At 43.3% G+C, this 21,643-nt stretch overlaps 1 protein-coding gene across 5 annotated transcripts in view; it reads right to left on the minus strand.

The window, feature by feature from the left end:
- Positions 1 to 18,391, minus strand: part of YIPF1 (Yip1 domain family member 1) — a 40,099-nt gene extending 21,708 nt beyond the window's left edge. For 3 of the 5 annotated variants that reach the window (XR_004245039.2, XM_058430512.1, XM_032136796.2), the window contains exons 1-7: positions 18,280 to 18,383; positions 17,811 to 18,030; positions 17,469 to 17,548; positions 11,713 to 11,876; positions 7,236 to 7,316; positions 6,910 to 6,997; positions 770 to 886 (exon numbers count right to left, since the gene is read on the minus strand). Coding sequence is in view for 3 of the 5 variants with exons in the window: in XM_058430512.1 (XP_058286495.1) it covers positions 770 to 886; positions 6,910 to 6,997; positions 7,236 to 7,316; positions 11,713 to 11,876; positions 17,469 to 17,499 (481 nt within the window). In the remaining 2 variants the exon portion in view is untranslated. Of the gene's footprint in view, positions 1 to 769; positions 887 to 6,909; positions 6,998 to 7,235; positions 7,317 to 11,712; positions 11,877 to 17,468; positions 17,549 to 17,810; positions 18,031 to 18,279 lie in introns of all 5 variants that reach the window. The other 2 variants (XR_004245040.2, XM_032136797.2) reach the window with 2 other exon arrangements.
- Between the last annotated feature and the right edge of the window lie 3,252 nt (positions 18,392 to 21,643).

Below are 21,643 nucleotides of genomic sequence, written 5' to 3' on the forward strand. Positions count from 1 at the left end.
TCACAGCCTAAAACAATATTTCTATTGTCTCCAAAATGTGGATAATACAAATAATGCCACACAGGAGACCTTCACACACACCTTTAAATTATTTTGTACACTTGTCTTAGAATATATTCCAGCTGTGGCCAGGTATGGTGGCTCACACCTGTAATCCTACCTAGCACCTTGGGAGGCCGAGATGGGAGAATCACTTGAGCCCAAGAGTTTGAGATCAGCCTGGGCAACACAGGAAGACCTATCTCTATAAAAAAATAGAAAAATTAGCCAGGTATGGTGTTGCATGCCTGTGGTCCCAGCTACTCAGGAGGCTGAGGTGGGAGGATTACCTGAGCCCAGGGAGGTGGAGGCTGCAGTGAGCTGTGATTGTACCACTGTACTCCAGCCTGGGTGACAGAGCGAGTCACTGTCTCAAAAAAAAAAAAAAAAAAAAAGGAATAAATTGCAGTTGCTATTGGGCCTTGATTTACAGCTTTCCCAAAGATTATATGGACTCATAACATTGTGAATGTACTTAATGCTATTGAATTACACATTTAAATGGTAAATTTTATGTAATATATATTTTACCACTGTAAGAAGAAAAAGATTATGTGGATTTATACAGATGGGTGGTAAACTCATCTACACATTTGAGTAGATACATTGAACCCTAAAACACAAAAGCAGGGCTACAGCACCTAGAGATGGGGCCCAGGAGCTCAGTGGGTAAAAAGAACTCAAAGCTACAAACTGACAGCATTCCAAATGAGTCAAGCTATTCACCAACCTTTTCGGAATTCGGGCACATAATGGTACGTCTTCTCTCCCAGATGGATCAAGAAGTTGGAAAGATTCCCACTAATTGCTATGGCAAAGACCAACGTGGCACATATCCAAAAGGGGCCTGCAAAGGAAACCAGAAAATTCAGAAACAAGAAAATGAAGCATAAGCCTTTAGATTCTTACAGAATTTCTTATCTTCCTCTTGTATTCATGTTAGCAAAAGAAAATGAATTTTCTAGATGGGATCAACACTTGCTGAAGGGAAATTTTCCTTTTTCAAAGGTCAAACATGTCTCAGTAATTAGCTGCCTTAAAGAAGGTGGGGGGTTGGTATTCCAATCCAAAGGCCAAAACGCCTTCCACAATTAGGTGAATGAAGACACTGATTTGTGTACAGCTTCTTTGGTTGGAGGATCACCACCAACAAAGAAAAATTCACAGGCTTTTTATTAAACTTTCCACCAGAATACATGAAGTAAAGATTACTTCCCTTATCTAAGTGCCAAATGTTAGCATCACAGAAAAAGAAGTTAAATCAGACAGAGCTTGTGCAGCATACAGAAAGAGCAGGGCATGCAGAACACATGAGGGCAGAGTCGATTAAACCTACCAGTTCACCACGGTTGTGTTGAGTGTGAGTGTGTGTGTGTGTGTGTGTGTGTGTATGCTTAAGGCTTTTTCTTTTTTTTTTTAATGAAAAAGTAATACAATGCACTATATACACCTACTGTGTACCCACAAAAATTAAAATTAAAAATTTAAAAAAAGTAATACATGTATATGGTCCAGTATTTCAAAAGGTACAAAGGGAATATGGAGAACAGCAAGATCCACTCCCTGTCTGTGCCCTGGCTCTGTATCTTTCCTCCCTAAAGCTCACCAAAGTAAGCAGTTTCTGATGAAACCTGCCAGGAATATTCCACTCATGTATATAAGCAAATGCATATGTGTATATGTGCATATTTTATACAGATGATAACATACATATATGTCCTCCTGTGTACCCTTCTATTTTCACCTTAATATAGCCTGGAGAGTCTATCACAGCTACTCATAAAAATCAGCTTGTTCTTTTTTAATGGTTTAAAGATATACCACTGAGCAGATGAGTGGACCATGCTTTGCAAACCTCTTTCATTATTTGCATGATTTCGTGAACACTATCCTTGTCTCTCCCCCATCTAGAAAAAGTACTATGTAGAACAAATAAAATCTTTAGATTGAGAGATTTTAATAAATTGTATGAATTTCATTTTTCAATTTCACTAATATTTTGGAACACCCTTTGGGATAATTTCAGGTACCGTGACACGTCACCAAATTACGAACATTACTGTCATAGGGGAGATGACTAGCAGAAACAGATTAGTACTTTTCAAAGGCAAGCACTGGCTCCTGAAGGTGGGAAAAGGAACACGAGCAATCAAATGGGATGCTTCAAAAAGTCACCAATATTAGCTCTCCACAAACTGCCTCTTTACTCATTAGACTGAAAGCTCTCTGCTGTAGACAAGGACTAAATCTCACAGTATTATTCTGAGTGCCCATACATAAGAGTGGAAAAAAAAAAAAAACCCACAAAGCCCCTATAGCCAAAAAGCTTTACTGAATGAATAAAACTGACCATGTGTTATAGATGAGCTGAGACCATCCAAGCGTATGACCACAAGTGGCCAAAATATTAACTTACAATACCCAAATAACTAGCAGCCCAAGAATATCATGTCCTCTCAGTCATTTACTAAGTACCCACTACCCTCTGCTGGAGACACGATGATGTGCAACAGAGACACAGTCACGGCCTCTAGTGCACCCATGCACTCCAGGGAGACAATAAAACATCTAATCTCAGAGGGTAGTACAGGATGCCTATGGGAGCATACAGGGAGGGTGCAAAACCTAGAGAAAGGGATGTGTAAGCTGGGATCTAAAGAAGAACAGGAGTTCACCAAGTGAGGATAGAAGAGAAGAGAGGTCCACGAAGAGGGAATAGCAGGAGCAGAGACTCTGAAGAGGTACCAGTTCGAGGCCAAGCTTCAGGTCAGGAGTAGCCAGAGATTGAAGAGATGGGCCAGAGTCAGATCATGAAAGGTCTTAGAAGCCCTGTTGAGTTAGGAATTTATCTTGAGGGCAACAGGAAGCCTGTGAATTGGGCCTGGTGGCATAAGCCTGTAGTCCCAGCTACTCAGGACACTGAGGTGAGAGGGTCACTTGAGGCAGCAGGGAGCTATGATCATGCCTCTGAATAGCTACTGCACTCCAGCCTTGGCAACACAGCAAGGCCTCATCTCAAAAACAAAAAGTGGGGGCAGGGGGGAATGCGGTGGCTCACACCTATAATCCCAGCACTTTGGGAGGCCGAGGCAGGCAGATCACTTGAGCTCAGGAGTTCAAGACCAGCCTGGGCAACATGATGAAACCCTGTCGCTACAATATTAATTAACTTTCTTAAAGGCAGGCTGGTATGGGAAGATATGTATACTAATGTGAAGACTTATCTAGCATTCTCTGGCTGCCCCATGCTCTAGGCTACCTAACAACTCTGGCACGGGAACAGCTGGAGAAACAATATTTTCAGGTGGCCTGAAAGGTCCAACACCTGCCCACTCACTACCTCTATGTGGCCAGTGCTCATCCTTGGACACAAGCAAGAAAACTTTCCCAGCCCTTAGCATTGTTGTCCCTCTCCTGTTATCATCCCTCTCCCGTTTGCAACCGTTCACTGAACCTCCACTGCTTAAGGACAAAATCCTAATTCCTGAGGCTGACATAAAAGGCCCCAGGATCTGGGCTCTGTAACTTCTCCAGCTACCCCCAGTGGAAGGCTGGACTCCAGAGACATACGACACCCACTCATCCCAGGACCTGCCATGTTCTTCATACTGCCTTCTCCCTGGTTCCTGCCAAATTCCTACTCATTATGGGTTGGGGGTGGGAGAGAGCCTTAATTTAGGTTGTATTTAAAATTAAAATTTCATATTATGCATTTTTATATTATGAAATATTTCTAACATACAGAAAAGCACGAATAACACAAACACTAGTTACCTAGCATGTCACTTTTAAAAAATATTTTTAGGCCGGGCATGATGGTTCATACCTATAATCCCAGCACTTTGGGAGGCCGAGGCAGGCGGACCATTTGAGGTCAGGAGTTCGAGATCAGCCTGGCCAACATGGTAAAACTCCATCTCTACTAAAAATACAAAAATTAGCTCGGCGTGGTGGCACATGCCTGTAGTCCCAGCTACTCATGAAGATGAGGTGGGGGAGGATGGCTTGAGCCCAGGATTTTGAGGCTGCAGTGAGCCATTATCGAGCCACTGCACTCCAGCCTGGGCAACAGAGCAAGACCCAGTCCCGAAAAACAAAAAAGTATGTTACTCCTCTGTCCAAACTCTCCAATGGCTTTGCATTCAAGCAAATGCCAAAGTCCTCACTGTGACTTATGAGACCTTGCCTGTCCCTCCATACTGTCTTTCTCACCTCATCTCCTTCTAGGTCCCCATGTTCACTCTCATCCGGTCCCAGTAGCCTCTTGCTGTTCTTTGAACGTACTAGGCAAGCTCTTGCCTCAGGGCCTTTGCACTTGCTGATCCTTCTGTTTCAAGTGCTCTTCCCTTAGATATCTACATAAATCACTCCCAATAACTTCAGGTCATTACTCAAAATTCACCTTTTAAAATTTTCAAATTCACCCATTTATACAAACACTTCATGTCCTTCTTCTCTCTGCTCTTAAATTTTCACCTAAGCATTCATTACTAGAAAACTACGTATTTTACTTTCCTTTGCTTATTGTTAAGCTCAGTAAATTACAAATTGCCAAAGGGTAGAGATTTTTATTGGTTTTCACTGCTGTGTCTCCAGTACTTAGAATAGTAAGAGCTCAATGTTTGTCGAATGAATTGAATGAATAAATGAAGACAAGCCAAATTGTATATGTTTACTAAAATGATGAGCATAAATAATCTTATTTTACTTTTTATTTCCCTGGTTGCAGGTGGGGCTAAGCATCTTTTCATTTATTTATTGGCCATTTTTTCCCCAGAGTTGCTTGTTTTATTCTTTGAATTTGCAGGAGTTTGACACATATTCTTGTTTCTCACTGTTTGTTGGTTATATGCATTGGAAGTATGTCCCCTGGTCTGTGGTTTTTTTTTTTTTTTACTTTGCTTATGGTTTATTTTGTTGTGTAGAAATTTTACATTTTAGTTGAAATGTGGTCAAAGTTATCAATCTTTTCCTTACACTCTGTAAACCGTTATCTTTTTCTTAACTGCCTTTCTCTAACCTCCACTCACAACAAAACCTAATCCTCTCTGCTGTCAAACACTTCACCTATATTGTACCTTCTTCTTTTAACCATGTCTATGAGCTAATGAGGCTACTAGTGTCACAGAAAAGAAGCAAGCCTTGGATTCAAGCCCTGGCTTTGTCATGAGAGGCAGCATAGCACAGTGATGAAGAAATGGATTATGAGCTATGGTGTTGATTTGAAAATTGAGCCCAGCACTTATTAGCTGTATAATCTTAGGCAAGTTACTGGACCTCTGTGTGACTCGGTGTCCACATCTATAAAATGGGGATAATAATAGTATCTGCCTCATAAAGTTGGATCTGTCATAAGGATTAAATGAGTTAATACAGATACTGCCCTAATAATAGTATCTGGCAATAATAAGCACTATATGTGTGTTTGCCACTATTATTGCTAACTCTGTAACTATGGGCAAGTTATCTCCTTAACATCAGCTTTCTCTTTTGTAAGATAAGGCTACCTTGGAGTATGGGAAATAAAATAGCGTAAAATACTAAAATGGTGCTTATCTCCATGCTTGGCACTTATAAGGTATTCAACCCATGTTAGTGTTCTCTCTTCTTCCTCAATGGGGCTAGGGACTATGGCCTTATCTTTAAATCCTCAGCCTCTAGCACAGGGCCTAGCATAAAATAAGGTGCTAAAAATTGTTTGAGCACCTGCTGTGTGCCAAGGCCTCTGCCGGGCACTAAAGACACTGAGACACAGAGCCTGCCCCTCAGGATGTTCTCAGGCTACAAGTAAGAATGAATGAGACAGAGAGAAACTGCCCTGACAACCCTCAGATGAAAAGCACGGGCCAATGCAATGGTTTTCACACCAGGCTCTCTAGAGTCCATATTTAAAATCAACATATATGACTGCTTTACTATTTATCATTTCTGATTGAGCATATATATCAATGATCCTCACCGAGCATCGGCTTCCTCATTTGAAAAGTGGGGATACTTTGCAAGGGTTGTTGCGAGAATGAGACATGATCAAGTACACACACAGTCTTTGGTACAGCACCTGGCACACGGACCGCACTCTCTTCTCCCCTCAAGCACAGGCCACTGTTGGGGCCTTTTCCTCTGAGTTTTTCGCAGACAGCATTAAGGTCAGGGAGGACAACCATCCCTGGCCCAATCCTGTTTCAGACTTCCGCTGCCGGTGACCAAATCCTAAAAGGAGCCAGCTCACCTGAGGGCAGAGCTGGAGCTCAGCATATCAATGAAAAAGTGTGAGAATACCTTCTCCTCCAACATCAAATGGTCCAATCTCCACTTAGTCAAAGTGACTAAATTTGTCTCAAGTTGTAATGTCATTTGAAGAATTTTTAAAAATCTTTATTTTTATTTTTTAGTAGAGATAGGGTCTCCTTATGTGGCCCAGGCTGGTCTCAAACTCCTGGGCTCAAGCAATCCTCCTGCCTTGATCTCCCAAAGCGTTGGGATTACAGGCAGGAGCCACTGTGCCAACCCAGCGTTTAGTAGAGACGCGGACTTGCTATGTTGCCCAGACTGGTCTCAAACTCCTAGCCTCTGGTGATCCTCCCATCTTAGCCTTCCAAAGTGCTAGGATTATAGGCATGAGCCACTGTGCCCAGCCCCATTTAAAGACCTTTGAAGGATATACTAGTACTTGTAATGATGACATGGCACTAATATAACCCATAATTGTATTTCTCCAAAATTACTTGCAAGGGTTGCTACTGAAGTTCAGAAGAGTCTAATAAAACATGGCATGCCCCACCAATAGTGCAGTTCTCCACGTTTCCAGGCAACCCTCACACTCACCCAAGTTCAACTGAAATATGGTAAACAAATCAGTACTAAACATACCATAGAGATCGGGATTGCTGCGGATATATAACCTCACAAAGTTTTTCCCGGGTATTGGCAAAAGAGATCCTTTAATTCTGTCAAAGACCTGGAAAACAACATAGCAGTAATTCTACTGAAGTTTTTTAAGTTTAATAAATTCAACTACTACAAAATTGAAACTCAGACACTAGAGCTTTTATGATAGTATTTTCAAATGTTAATAACACTTTACTTTTGTAAGACCATTTTCAGTATATAAAGGCTTTCACATTATTTGGTTGTTCAACCATTAAAGAAACAAGTCTCCTTTACACGTAAAGGAAAGGTGAAATTGGTTTCCAAACCTGGTAGGTGTCCACATCAAAGAATGTTTGGTAGTATTCAAATGTCCAGAAGGGGGAGCTTTTCTTCTGTCCAGCAAGTAACTATCAGAAATAAAATGAAACATAATGAACACATAAGCAATTTCTTAATTCCAGCTGCGTGGGGGTGCAGGAGGGATCTCATCTAATGGAAAATCAAAACGTTTGAAACAATAGGCTCTTCGCATTCAATAACCAACTCTGAAATAGCCAATTTGCAACTCTCAGCCTGATTAGAAAAACAAGCATTGGTTTTGAAGTCACACCAAAAGGGTTCAAATCCCGGCCCCTCCACTGAGGGGAGCTTTGGCAAATCACTAGACTCCTGTTGGGCTTAGTTCCCTTATCTAGATTCAATAGTATATAGAATTATGTACAATAATAAATACATATACACACATACAACACATACAGAAGGCAGTCAGTGTAAATATCTTTTTGCTTTTCTTTTTTTTTTTTTTTGAGATGGCGTCTCACTCTCTTTCCCAAGCTGGAGTGCAGTGGTGCAATCATAGCTCACTGCAGCCTTGAACTCCTGGGCTCAAACAATCTTCCCACCTCAGCTTCCCAAGTAGCTGGGACTACACGCGTGCACCACTATGCAGAGACAGAGACAGAGTCTCTGTAGAGACTTGTAGAGACAGAGTCTCATTATTTTGCCCAGACTGGTCTCAAACTCTTGGGCTCAAGTGATCCTCCCGCCTCAGCCTCCCAAAGCACTGGGATTACAAGCGTGAGCCACTGCACCCAGCAGTGTAAATATCTCTTCCTCTCCCATCGTCCACAAACCTCCCTACTATTGCCACCTGAAATCTCAAAAATCTGATATATTGACTCACTCTAAAGTACTAAAAATATTACTACTCTGACCAAAAAAAAATCCAATTGAGAAGAGGCACCTGAGAAGGGCCATACCTATCCCAACAAAACAGCTCTTTGGTGGCAGAATGCAGGCCCAATGCCAGGAATTGTGCCTGTCATCTTCAGATATCTGAAGGGAATTCATACAGCAAAAAGTACAGGTGAACACTGAGCTGCTTTGCAGGACAAGGGCAGGTGCTATAGGCAGATATTTTTTGTTCATTATAAAGGAAAACGGATGGCCGATTAGAAGTAGCTGTGGTCTGCAGCACTCACAGAGAGTAGTGAAAGTGGTAAATGAATTCAGCACCTTCAACTGAAATACCCAGGTTCTTGCATTGGGACTGACTAGGCAAGTAGCTCGACCCACGGAGAATGAAGAACAGCAGGGTGGGGTGATGGCTCACCCAGGAGCAGCACGGAGACAAAGGAACACCCATCCCCAACCAAGGAAAGCATTCCCCTTGAAAACCAGCATAAGACATGGATGCCCTCTCTTATCACTCCTATTCAATAGTATTAGAAGTTCTGGCCAGGGCAATCAGGGAAGAGAAACAAATAAAGCGTATTCAAATAGGAAGAGAGTAAGTCATACCCTCTTTGTTTGCAAGATGACATGTTCCTATATCTAAAAAACCCCATCGTCTCAGCCCAAAAGCTTCTTAAGCTGATAAGCAACTTCAGCAAAGTCTCAGGATACAAAATCAATGTGCAAAAATTGCTAGTGTTCCTATACACCGACAACAGGCAAGCAGAGGGCCACATTATGAATGAACTCTCATTCTTTTGTATGAATGAACTGCTACAAAAAGAATAAAATACCTAGGAATACAGCTAACATGGGAAGTAAAGGACCTCTTCAAAGAGAACTATAAACTACTGCTCAAAGAAATAAGAGAGGACACAAATAAATGGAAAAACAATCCATGCTCATAGTTAGGAAGAATCAATATTGTGCAAATGGCATACTGCCCAAAGTAATTTATAGATTCAATGCCACTCCCAGTGAACTACCATTGACATTCTTCACGGAATTAGAAAAAAACTATTTCAAAATTCATATGGAATCAAAAGAGAGCCCAAATAGTCAAAACAATCCTAAGCAAAAAGAACAAAGCTGGAGGCATCACGCTACCTGACTTCAAACTAAACTACAAGTCTACAGTAACCAAAACAGCATGGTACTGGTACAAGAACAGACACATAGACCAATGGAACAGAATAGAGAACTCCGAAATAAGAATGCATGTCTACAACCATCTGATCTTCAAAAAACCTGACAAAAACAAGCAATGGGGAAAGGATTCTCTATTCAATAAATAGTGCTGGGAGAACTGGCTAGCCATATGCAGAAAACTGAAACTGGACCCCTTCCTTATACCATAAGCAAAAATTAACTCAAGGTGGATTAAAGACTTAAATGTAAAACACAAAACTAAAAAAACCCTAGAAGAGAATCTAGGGAATACCGGCTGGGCGCGGTGGCTCATGCCTGTAATCCCAGCACTTTGGGAGGCCAAGATGGGTGGATCACGAGGTAAGGAGTTCGAGACCAGCCTGGCCAATATGGTGAAACCCTGTCTCTACTAAAAATACAAAAATTAGCTGGGCATGGTGGCACACGCCTGTAGTCCCAGCTGCTTGGGAGGCTGGGGCAGAAGAATCGCTTGAACCCAGGAGGCGGAGGTTGCAATGAGCCTCCAGCCTAGGCGACAGAGCAAGACTCCGTCTCAAAAAAAAAAAAAGAAAAAGAAAAAGAAAGAAAATCTAGGGAATACCAATCAGGACATAGGCATGGGCAAAGATTTCATGATGACAACACCAAAAGCAATTGCAACAAAAGCAAAAATTGACAAATGGGATCTAATTAAACTAAAGAGCTTCTGCACAGCAAAAGAAACTATCTTCAGAGTGAACAGACAACCTACAGAATGAGAGAAAATTTTTGCAATCTATCCATCTAACAAAGGTCTAATATCCAGAGTCTACAAAGTACTTAAGCAAATTTACAGGGAAAAAACAAACAACTCCATTAAAAAGTGGGCAAGCGACATGAACAGACACTTCTCAAAAGACATACATGTGGCCAAAAAACATATGAAAGCTCAATATCTTGATTGGAGAAATGTAAATCAAAACCACAATGAGACACCATCTCATGCCAGTCAGAACGGTGATTATTAAAAAGTCAAGAAACAACAGATGCTAGTGAAGTTGCGGAGAAAAAGGAATGCTTTTACACCGTTGGTGGGAGTGTAAATTAATTCAACCATTGTGGAAGACAGTGTGGCGATTCCTCAAAGACCTAGAGGCAGAAATACTATTTGACCCAGCAATCCCATTACTGGGTATATACCCAAAGAAATATAAATCATTCTATTATAAAGATACATGCACATATATGTTCACTGCAGCACTATACACAATAGCAAAGAATCAACCTAAATGCCCATCAATGATAGACTGGATAAAGAAAATATGGTATATATACAACCATGGAATACTATGCAGCCATAAAAAGGAATGAGATCATGTCCTTTGCAGGGACATGGATGGAGCTGGAAGCCATTATCCTTAGCAAACTAACACAGGAACGGAAAACCAAACACCACATCTTCTCACTTATAAGTGGGAGCTGAATGGTGAGAACACAGGCACACATGGGAGGGGGAGCATCAGGAAGAACAGCTAATGGATGCTGGGCTTAATACCTAGGTGATGGGGTGATCTGTGCAGCAAACCACCGTGGCACACGTTTACCTATGTAACAAACCTGTACCTCCTGCACATGACCCCTGAACTTAAAAGTTGAAGAAAAAAAATTAAAGAAAAACATTTTCACAATTAAAGTCGACAATGGCAGCAACTGCCTTACATGGTGGTAAACAGCCCATTCCTGGAGGTACTCAAGCAAGTGTTTTCAATCTTTCTTTTCTTTTTTTTTTTTTTTTCTTTCTTCCAGAGACAGGGTGTCACTCTGTTGCCCAGGCTGGAGTGTAGTGGTGCAATCTCAGCTCGCTGCAACCTCCACTTCGCAAGCTCAAGCAATCCTCCCACCTTAGCTTCCCGAGTAGCTGGGGCTACAGGTGTGCACCACCATGCTCGGCTAATATTTTGTACTTTTTGTAGAGCTGGAGTTTCACCATGTTGCCCAGGCTGGTCTCGAACTCCCGGGCTCAAGTGATCTGTCCGCCTCAGCCTCCCAAAATGCTGGGATTATAGGCATGAGCCACCACGCCTGGCTCCAAGTGTTATCTTTCCGACATAGCAAGGACAGCATCAATATCTTGGGAGAGAAGCTAAAACAGAGGGCCATGAAGGTTCTTTCCTACTCTAATATCAGAAAATATTGAGCATGGGAGTCCCACATTCCATAAGCTAGGATCTCTGCTCACTACCCCAGTGTTCCCCTCCACGAGTGTACTTACGGAAAATAATGGTCTGTTTGCCTGTTTCCCCCACCAAGGAAGAGGCCATGTGTCATTTACCTCTGAGCTGTCACTGCCTGACACTGTACCTGGCACACAGTAGACAGTGAATAAGCACATAAACAAGCTTTAAAAATTGTTTTAAAAATATCTCAAAGACAAGTTCAAACCTCAGTTTTGTCAGAGTCATCATTTCCCAGTAACTCATCATCTTCTTCTCTTCCTGAGCCTCCTGGGGATCCTCGCTGATGTTTTGGGGTTTCACCAGGATCCTCAATGTTTACTGTGGTGGCATCTGGGTTTGCTGTCAGAGAAGTGGCTGCATTGCCAAATTCTGAAATCAATTAGAGCACAAGGGCCTCAGAAACCTTACCCACACTAGAAATGCTATACTTTGAATTTAAAGACAAGCTGTCACAACCTCAGTTTTGCTATAGACCCTACCTGATACAAAGGGCAAAAGCTTTGGAAAAAAAAAATCTCATCAGGAGATCAATCTTATATAGAAAAATGACTATGAAGACAACAGAATTTGGAGTCAGACCTAGATTTTGGTCCTGGCTCAGCTAGCCACTTACTAAATACACAAGCCTGAGTAAGTAACTAAACCTCTCTAAACCTCAGTGTTTTCATCTGTATCATGGGGAGAATAACATTTATTTTAAATAATTTTGGGAGAATTAGGAATATAACCTAAGTCCTAAATTTCTTTTCTTTGATTCAAGTCCAAAAAATTTTAATGAAAGTTGTTTTTTCCGGTAAGTGTACATAATCACTACAGAAAATATGGGAACAAAAATGAAAGTGGAATCAGCCAGGCACAGAGACTCACGCCTGTAATCCCAGCACTTTGGGAGGCCGAGGCAGGTGGATCACCTGAGGTCAGGTGTTCGAGACCAGCCTGGCCAACATGGTGAAATGCTGTCTCTACTAAAAAGACAAAAATTAGCCAGGTGTAGTGGCACATGCCTTGTAATCCCAGTTATTCTGGAGGCTGCGACAGGAGAATCACTTGAACCTGGGAGCAAAGGTTGCAGTGAGCCGAGATCGCACCACTGCACTCCAGCCTGTGTGACAGAGTGAGACTATGTCTCAAAAAAAAGGAAAAAAGAAAGTAGAAATCACAGGATAAAAATCACTCTTAGGCCGGGCATGGTGGCTCATGTCTGTAATCCCAGCACTTTGGGAGGCCAAGGCAAGAGGACTGCTCGAGCCTCAGAGGTAGAGGCTGCAGTGAGCCGTGATCACGCCACTGTACTCCAGCCTGGGCAACAGAGTAAAACTTCGTCTCAAAAAAAAAAAAAACAACCCAAAAAACAAAAAAACACTCTTAGTTCCACTACATAAAGGCAAACACTATTAGCATTTTAGTATATTTCCTTTTCTTCACATAGTGAGATTCATGCCACTGATGATCGTTCATTTATTCAACAAATATTTACTGCATGCCCACAATATGCCAAGTACTGATCTAGAACATGATACTATAATTAATTTTGCATCCTGCTTTGTCAAGATTATGTAAAATTGGGGATTATACACAAAAATGATTTTTCATATTATAACAGTCTCTTAAAATGATCACTTATGTGACTGCATAATAGTCCATCAATGAAGGTTTTCTTACAAATACAAAAGGAGTGTCTGTGTAGAAAAAGCTTTTTGGGGGGCAGCCTTAAGATGAACACCTATCAGTGTGATCACTAGGTCAACAGGGTGCAAACCATTTTCAAGGCTCCTGAACCATGTTACCAAACTGCTTTCCAAAAGAACCAGCAGTGATTGAGACTTCCTGTCTCTGAATATCCTAACATACTTTATTTCAGCTGCTCCTGAATAAAATTCAGGGCAGCTCTGAACCTTTGAAGGCCAAAGGAAGAGTGCCAGCAGGGCACCATTATAACACTACAAGCAGGGCACCAGTCCTGGCAGTAGGGCAACTGAGTTCACTCTTATTGCCTCTCAACTATATGAACAGTTTTATGGAGAACACTAAAGTGACTGAAATTAATCGGGTAGCTAATATGTAACAATTACTGAAGCCTCAATTGGCAATGTTTGGGTAGTTTAAGCAACATGAGGTTCTGGAGTGAGATGGTCCTTTGTTCAAGGTAAGACTCTTAATACTCAGTAGCTCCATGACCTTGAGCAAATTACTCTATGGCTCTGAATCTCTGTTTCTTCAATTATAAAACATAGATAATACCTACCCCACAAAGAGATTTTGAGGATGATGAAATAATAACTATCATTACAGGTACCTCTTATTGATTGTACAGGGCAATGACATTTAAAAAGATAGTCACAACTTTGCTGGAGGGAATTAGACCAAGGAAGATAATACTTAAGTCTCACAGTTAAAAAGCAGTAGTTAAAATAACTAGAAAAGTATAACCGAAGCTGGGCGTGGTGGCACACACAGGCTAGTGGTCCCAGCTACTTGGGACGCTGAGGCAGGAGAATCACTTGAACCCAGGAGGCGGAGGTTGCAGTGAGCCGAGATCGCGCCACTGCACTCCAGCCTGGCAACAGAGTGAGACTCTGTCTCACAAAAAAAGAAAGAAAAGTAAAGTATAACTGGGCTGGATACAGTGCTCACGCCTGTAATCCCAGCACTTTGGGAGGCTGAGGCGAGCAGATCACTTGAGGTCAGGAGTTCGAGACCAGCCTGGCCAACATGGTAAAAACCCATCTCTATTAAAAACATAAAAATTAGCTATGCATGGTGGTGGGCACCTGTAATCCCAGCTACTCCGGGGGTGAGGCACGAGAATTACTTGAAATGGGAGGTGAAGGATGCAATGACCCGAGATCATGTCACTGCGCTCCAGCGTGGGTGACAGAGCGAGACTCGGTCTCAAAAAAAAAAAAAAGAAAAAAGAATATAATTGGATTGTTTGTAATACAAAAGATAAATGCTTGAAGTGATGGACACCCTGTTTACCCTAATGCAATTACTACACATTACATGCCTGTATCAAAATATATGAGTGTACCCTGTAAGTATATACACCTACTACGTACCCATGAAAATTAAAAAATTTTTAAAAAGCAGTAGTTTACCAGGGGGAAGGAATGCCAGAAGAAGGAACAGACAGTACCACTTTAGAAGCACAAAGGTCAAAAAGGCTCCAAGGAGGGCTATAACTCCTCTAGTTGTTGGGATCAGGAAAGGTTTCTTGGAGAAGATCATTTATGAAAAGGATGGCCAGAGGTGCTGGGGATGGCATCTCGTGCAAAGGGAAGGGGATGAGCAAGACTCAGAAGATGGAAAGTGTGCCCCATGATGGAGGGACAGTGATGGCATAGTTTGACTGGAGTGTGAGTTGCATGCACCCCAACATGACGACTCTTCATACAGTTTGCTCTGTGCTGGTTATTCTTGTCCATCTCAGCTCCTTGAGCATAAAACTGGTATGTGTCTTATTTCTGCCACCAACATTCTCTGCTTTTACATCCTGGCATATCCTAAGCTAGTTTCAGCTTCTGCTCCTTTCCTGAAACAATGCCTTTCACCTGAAGGCTTCTGACCTCTACTTTTTCATCCAATACTACTGTTCCTCCCCGGAGAAGCCCTTCATGACCCACCCCCTGCCACCCCACCCCCAGCATCCTGTGTGCTTTTCTAAAACCCAAGTCCTTAACACAGTTGGTTTGTCACCTGCCTGGGTGATTTGTCACCTGCCTCCTCCTAAGCATCACCTTGTGTCAGCTTTCCCCACCATCTGTGATCTGGAACACAGGTGTTCTCCCAATCCTTTGGGAAAAGGATTAAACTTCCTCACTCCACAGGGACTTTTGCAAGGGCCACTGTCTTTGAACTTTCTTGCACTGCACTCCTAGATAGGATGGCTGAGGAGGGCCTCTCTAATGAGGAGAGATTCGAACAGAGCAAAGGAGCAAGCCATAAGGCTATCTGAAGGGAGAATGTCCCACACAGAAAGACGGCACAAACATCCCAAGCTGTGAATGTACTTGGCGCATAGGAAGAACCGTGACAGCCCATGCGGCTTGGGCAGAGACAGAAAGGACGAGAGCAGCAGATGCAATCAGAGGCATGGAGGCTGCATCATGTAGGGGCCTCCTAAGCCACAGTAAGGGCTCTGGCTTTTTCGTTTTTGTGTTTGTTTGTTTGTTTATGTTTGAGATGGAGTCTCGCTCTGTCGCCCAGGCTGGAGCACAGTGGTGCGATCTCAGTTCACTGCAACCTCTGGGTCTGAGCAATTCTCCTGCCTCAGCCTCCAGAGTAGCTGGGACTACAGGCGTGCACCACCATGCCCAGCTAATTTTTGTATTTTTAGTAGAGACAGGGTTTCACCATGTTGGCCAGGCTGGTCTTGAGCTCTTGACCTCAGGTGATCTGCCCTCCTCGGCCTCCCAAAGTGCTGGGATTACAGGTGTGAGCCACCGCGCCCTGCCTGGCTTTTTCATCTAGTGAGATGGGAGCTACTGGAAGGTTCTGAAAGAATGACATGATCTGCTTGAGTTTTAGAAGGAGTACTCTGGCTGCAAACTACAGACTGTAGAGGGGTAAGGCAGCAAGCAGAGAGACCAGAAGGAAGGTAAGGGCTACAATTCGGAAAAAAGGTGACAGTGACCTTGAGCATGGTGAGAGTAGTGGTGGAGGTGGTCAGATGCTGGATGAATTTTGAAGACGGAGTTGACGATATTTGCAAATTGAGGTGGATTTCCAGTACTTGCAAATGAAATAGATTTATCTTTAAACAGTGTATCTCTTCCTTAGATAACAGAGACAGCATAAGCTGTGATACCAGACTGGATGGGTTCAAATCCTGATTTTTATCCCTTACTGTGTGAACATTAGGCAAATTATTTTTCTGTGCCTCAGTCTCCTCATTAATAAAACAGGGGAATACAGTAACTATTTCATAAAGTTGATATAAGGATTATCTGTAAAGCATTTAGAACAGTGCCTGACATATAGTAAATGTTAGGTAAGGTGTTAATAAAACAAGTAAGTGGGCCAGGCGTGGTGGCTCATGCCTGTAATCCCAGCACTTTGGAAGGCCAAGGTGGGTGGATCACAAGGTCAGAAGTTCAAGACCAGCCTGGCCAATACAGTGAAGCTCCGTCTCTACTAAAAATACAAAAATTAGCCCGGTGTGGTGACAGGCACCTGTAGTTCCAGCTACTCAGAAGGCTGAGGCAGGAGAATCGTTTGAATCCGGGAGGCACAGGTTGCAGCAAGCCGAGATCGCGCCACTGCACTCCAGCCTGGGCGACAGAGCGAGACTCCGTCAAAACAAACAAACAAACAAGTAAGCGTTCATCAATCCCTAGCCTAAGTCAAGCTCTGGGTTATGAGTTCTAATATCTTCTTGAACTTTTCCTCCAGCACTTTCATAGTTTGTAAGTATATATTTAAATGATCATTTAATACATGTCCCCCTCACTAGACTGAGAGCTTCACAAGGAAACTATTTTGTTCACTCTTCTTTCCCTGATAACTAGAACAATTGCCCGGTTCCTGATCACAATCAGGAGATATTTACTGATTCAATGAGGGAATGATCTGATCACATTTCATCCTAATGATGTTTTTACAGTTTTATCTAGTCCACCAGTGGATAAACTTCTTCATCTTTTTATCTCCAGTATCTTGTACGGTTCCAAGCACAAAGTAAGTGCTCAATAAATGTTTTCTGAACTAAAGCAGGAACTGTATAAACATTTTCTGTAATCACTGTACTAAATTTATGATACTTGTTACCAATCTGAAGGGTCATCTGGCAAAAAAAAAAAAAGCTGGTGTGGACAAAGAGGAAACACCTGGCTGTGGCCAACAGCCACTGAGATGTTTGAAATAATATCCTTCAATGTGTGAGGCAGTATAGCAATGAAAATACTTGCTGTGACTGTGGAAATAGCGATCATAAATATAACGGTGGGCACCCCACTGATATACCTTCAAATTGCAAGTCATCTACTGCTGCCATTCGGCCAGTGAGTCTTCTCCCAGTTACGAGGAAGAAAATTTGCAAGGGTCTAAAAGAAAAAAAATAGGTAAACGTAATAGGATAACAGTATAAAGTATCTGCAAACAAGTCTTATTTCAGTATTAGAAATGGTATCACTTTCCCTTGCCTCCCTTTTCAATGGGGTTTAATAGGTTTATATAAAGATAACCACTAAACATCAGGTATTATTAAATATTAAAACTGTAACAAAGAAACTAACCCCGGGGGTCCAAAGGTTCCAATTCAACCTTATTTGGTTGTGTATGTACCAGGAATGAATCTCAACTCACTGTGTGAATGTTTAGAGACCAGGTGCAGCCTAGAGAGGTAACGATGAGGAAGGAGAGGCTGACGTTTGAAAGAGGTGATGGGGACAGTGAAGAACAAAGGCAGTTCAGCCTGGCCAGTGGTTAAGGGCACAGGCTCTGGGGTCAGAGAGAGCTGGGTTTGATTCCCGATTCTGCTGCTTCTCTGCTGTGTGCGCGCTCCTCGCGGCCTCAGTTTCCTCATCTGTAAAATGGGTGCATAACGGTACCTAGTCACATAGTGCGGGGGTCATTAAATGGGAGTGCGTGTAAGGAGCCTAGCGCGGAGTCAGGCAATTAGTAGGCAACGGGGTGTCGGCGACCCTGCAACCCGGGACACCGCGAAGCAGAGGCAGCGTTTCAGGGAGAGGAGCTGGGCCGGGGCGGCCCGAGCGGGCAGGAGATCCTGAACCCCCTTAGCCCCGTACTGGTCCCGCAAACCCGGCCGCCTCACCTCGCGGGGTTAGGCGTACCCCGAGCCCCGCTAAGGCTCGGGCCTCAGTTGCTCCGCGCCGGTTTCGGTCCAACCCGGTTGCCGGAAGCCGGAGATCCGGGGGGCGGGACTTCTCCGCCTCCTCCGGGAAGAGCCCCGCCCCCTTAAAGAGACAGCAGCTCCCAGAGACACCTGCGCGCGGCGGCGCGCGGAGCCCGCTCCCTCCCGCCCTTCTCCCGAGGGGGAGCCTCGGGTTCTTAAAGAGACAGGCGAAGGCGGAGTGGTGGGGCCGCTGAGTGTGACCACTTGGGCTGGCCTTGCTCCAGGAAACGTAGAGAATTCTCCACTTTAGGGTTTTCTTACTGTGTGTTTATACCTCTTTTCCTAAGGAAATATAAAATCGGGTAATGAAAGACGATTGCGAAAGAAAAAAATAAGTCTCCCGCGTCACCAGTCCCTCAGTTTCTTTTGGCCATAAAAATTCTACCGGTGAGAAAGTACAGGAGTCAATTACATTCTGAATGAGTGATCGAAAGCGCGATGTCTGTTCATATGAGCACCCCCAGTAAGTGAGCACGCGGAAGGACTTTACATCTAGTAATAGCCGTATATAGTGTATTTTTTTCCCAAGATTATCATGATCAGGCTTTGTACATGCAGGATCTCTAATTCTCAGAACAATCCTGATATCGTGGGGTGATTATCCTCATTTTACAAAGAGAAAGCTGAGGCTTAGAGCATGTGCAGGGCACTTTTGGTTAGTATGTACCAGGAATGAATCTCAGTTCATGAATTCAGCTGTGCTAGTGTATCAGCCACCTCTTATGTCCCATTTCAGATCATCTTGGCCTAACCTGCTGCTTATTTCACCGCCACTCATCTTATTCCAGCGTCAGCAGATATAACCTGACTGAGCTTTGCCCCAGTCTATGCCTCAGGCTTCTCACCTTCTGCTTCGAGGCTTGTTTCTCGATGCTATGGGGTCATGGGACCTTGCTGGAACCAATCAGCACCCAGGCAGATGCATCCCAGAAGTGTAGGGGTAGAGAGTTGTTAATGTCTCATGAGGCAAATCTCTGACCAATGGGGTCAACAATTGATGAATATATGCTTTTCCTGTTTTTCCCCCTCAGGTGCCCTTTCATATAGCTTTCAAACTACCTACCAGGATTAAGCAACCAAATGCCTTTGGAAGTGACGCATTTGACAAGGCATCCTCGCAATGGGTCTCCTTCCTTCCCTTATATACAAGCCCTGTCCTTCACTCCTGGTCCTTGGATTCATACTTGCCAATAAACTACTCATATGAGGAAACAATATGAAGGCATGTTGGTACCAAAAGTGGCCCCAGAAAATAAAACCTTAGGTTGGCATTTTGTAACTGAACTGCTCAACAGTCATATGGCACCAACAAATATATTGCTGGTGTTAAGGGGAGAGGGAAGGAGGGTGGTGGTCGTGGTGTGATAACACTTAGAATAGAATGGCATCACAATTACTAAGGTGTCTGTCTAGAGTTGATTGGGATAACGTGCAGGTAGAAGATAAGGTGCTGAGTTATCTAGTAGCTGTGGCACTGGAACATTAAGAGGACAATGGTAATTATAAGGACTATGGAATGGACTGGTTTTCTTAACTCCATTGGAAACCTTGAAAATAAAATGACAGACTTAGAACAGCCAACTGTCAAATTGAGGCACTTTGTGAAAGCTAGAGAGCCTCTATGGCAGCTTTGAAGATTCTTATTCTTCTCTAGCCTTGAGAAAGACTGGACTGAAAATCAGGCCCAAGATCTAATTGTAAGAGTGGCAAAGTTTCAATGAAGACTGAATGCACAGCCTCTGTAGGTCTCCTCCATCAAAGCTGGGGCATTGTCAGAAAATGAATGGGAACCCGAGAACTGGGATGAGGATATTTGGGTGGGAAAGCCTGAGACTTGACCATCCCTCGTTTCCAATTTCCCTTGAATCTTTCAAGGGAAAGGTGGCTGTGGCAGAAGTAGTCCTTTCCCCCTTGTTAAAGGAAAGCAAAGTCCTCTTGCTTAGAGATCCTGTAATGATTACCTGCACAACATTGCTTTGGACTAAGGGACCAATTTAATTGTAAAGAACATGCAACAGTGACACATAACCATGGGCCTTACCCACTGGTCTTACCATGTGACTCAGTCATTCAATAGTAGGTGACCTAATAGGATGGTGGAATGGCTTGTTAAAGGCACAGTTAGGGCTCCAGGTTGGGGAAAATACTCAGGAGACTGGGGCATTGTCCTCCAGTATGTAGTACATACACTAAACCAATGGTTTATCAATTATTCATAATGGTACTTTGTTCTAAATACCCATAGATTTGCAAACAAAGGGGTAGCACTTCTTACTATCACTTTCAGTGAAACCTGCACACATAGAATGTGTGCCTCCTGCCTCACAAGTTTAAGTTCTGCTTGGTTGGAGATCCTGGTCCCAGGGAAGCAGGGAAGGAGGAGAGAGCCCTTCCATTCCAGTTACAGTTCCACTGAATTGGAAGCTGTAACTACCACTCAGGCATTTTTGGCTTCTCATACCACTGCACCAGCAGGTAAAGAGAAGAGTGCCGGCTGGGCACGGTGGCTCACGCCTGCAGTCCCAGCACTTCCAGAGGCCAAGGTGGGCAGATCACCTGAGGTCAGGAATTTGAGACCAGCCTGGCCAACATGGCGAAACCCATCTCTACTGAAAACACAAAAATTAGCTGGGCGTGGTAGCACATGCCTGTAATCCCAGCTACTCCGGAGGCTGAGGCAGAAGAATTGCTTGAACTTGGGAGGCAGAGGTTGCAGTGAGCCAAGATTGTGCCATTACACTCCAGCCTGGACAACAGAGCGAGACTCTGTCTCAAAAATAAATAAATAAATAAATAAATAGTGACACATGGTGGGGAAAATCAGCCCTGATTACTTTAAGAAGTTGGGGGCTGGGCATGGTGGCTCATTCCCATAATCCCAGCATTTTGAAAGGTCAAGGAAGGAGGATTGTTTGAGGTCAAGAGTTCAAGACCAGCCTGGGCAACATAAGGAGATGCTATAACAGTCACAAAATTTGCCAGGTTTGGGTGGCACGCCTGTAGTCCTAACTACTCTGGCTGAGGTGAGAGGATGGCTTGAGCCCAGGAGTTTGAGGCTGCAGTGAGCTATGATCACACCACTGCCCTCCAGCCTGGTGACAGAGGAAGGAAACCCCGTCTCAATTATTTAAAAAAGAAAAGGTCTTGGGTGTGTTTTAAAACACTTTCCAACTCTGAGCTCTATGATTCTTCTTTCAGTTACTCCAATGAGCCATGCTGTCTCTGGCTTCTGGGCCTTTGGCCATGTGGTTCCTTCCACCAGGACACTATCCCCACTTGCTTG

Source organism: Hylobates moloch, unplaced genomic scaffold (assembly GCF_009828535.3).
Source record: "Hylobates moloch isolate HMO894 unplaced genomic scaffold, HMol_V3 SCAFFOLD_18, whole genome shotgun sequence".
Lineage (NCBI taxonomy): Eukaryota > Metazoa > Chordata > Mammalia > Primates > Hylobatidae > Hylobates > Hylobates moloch.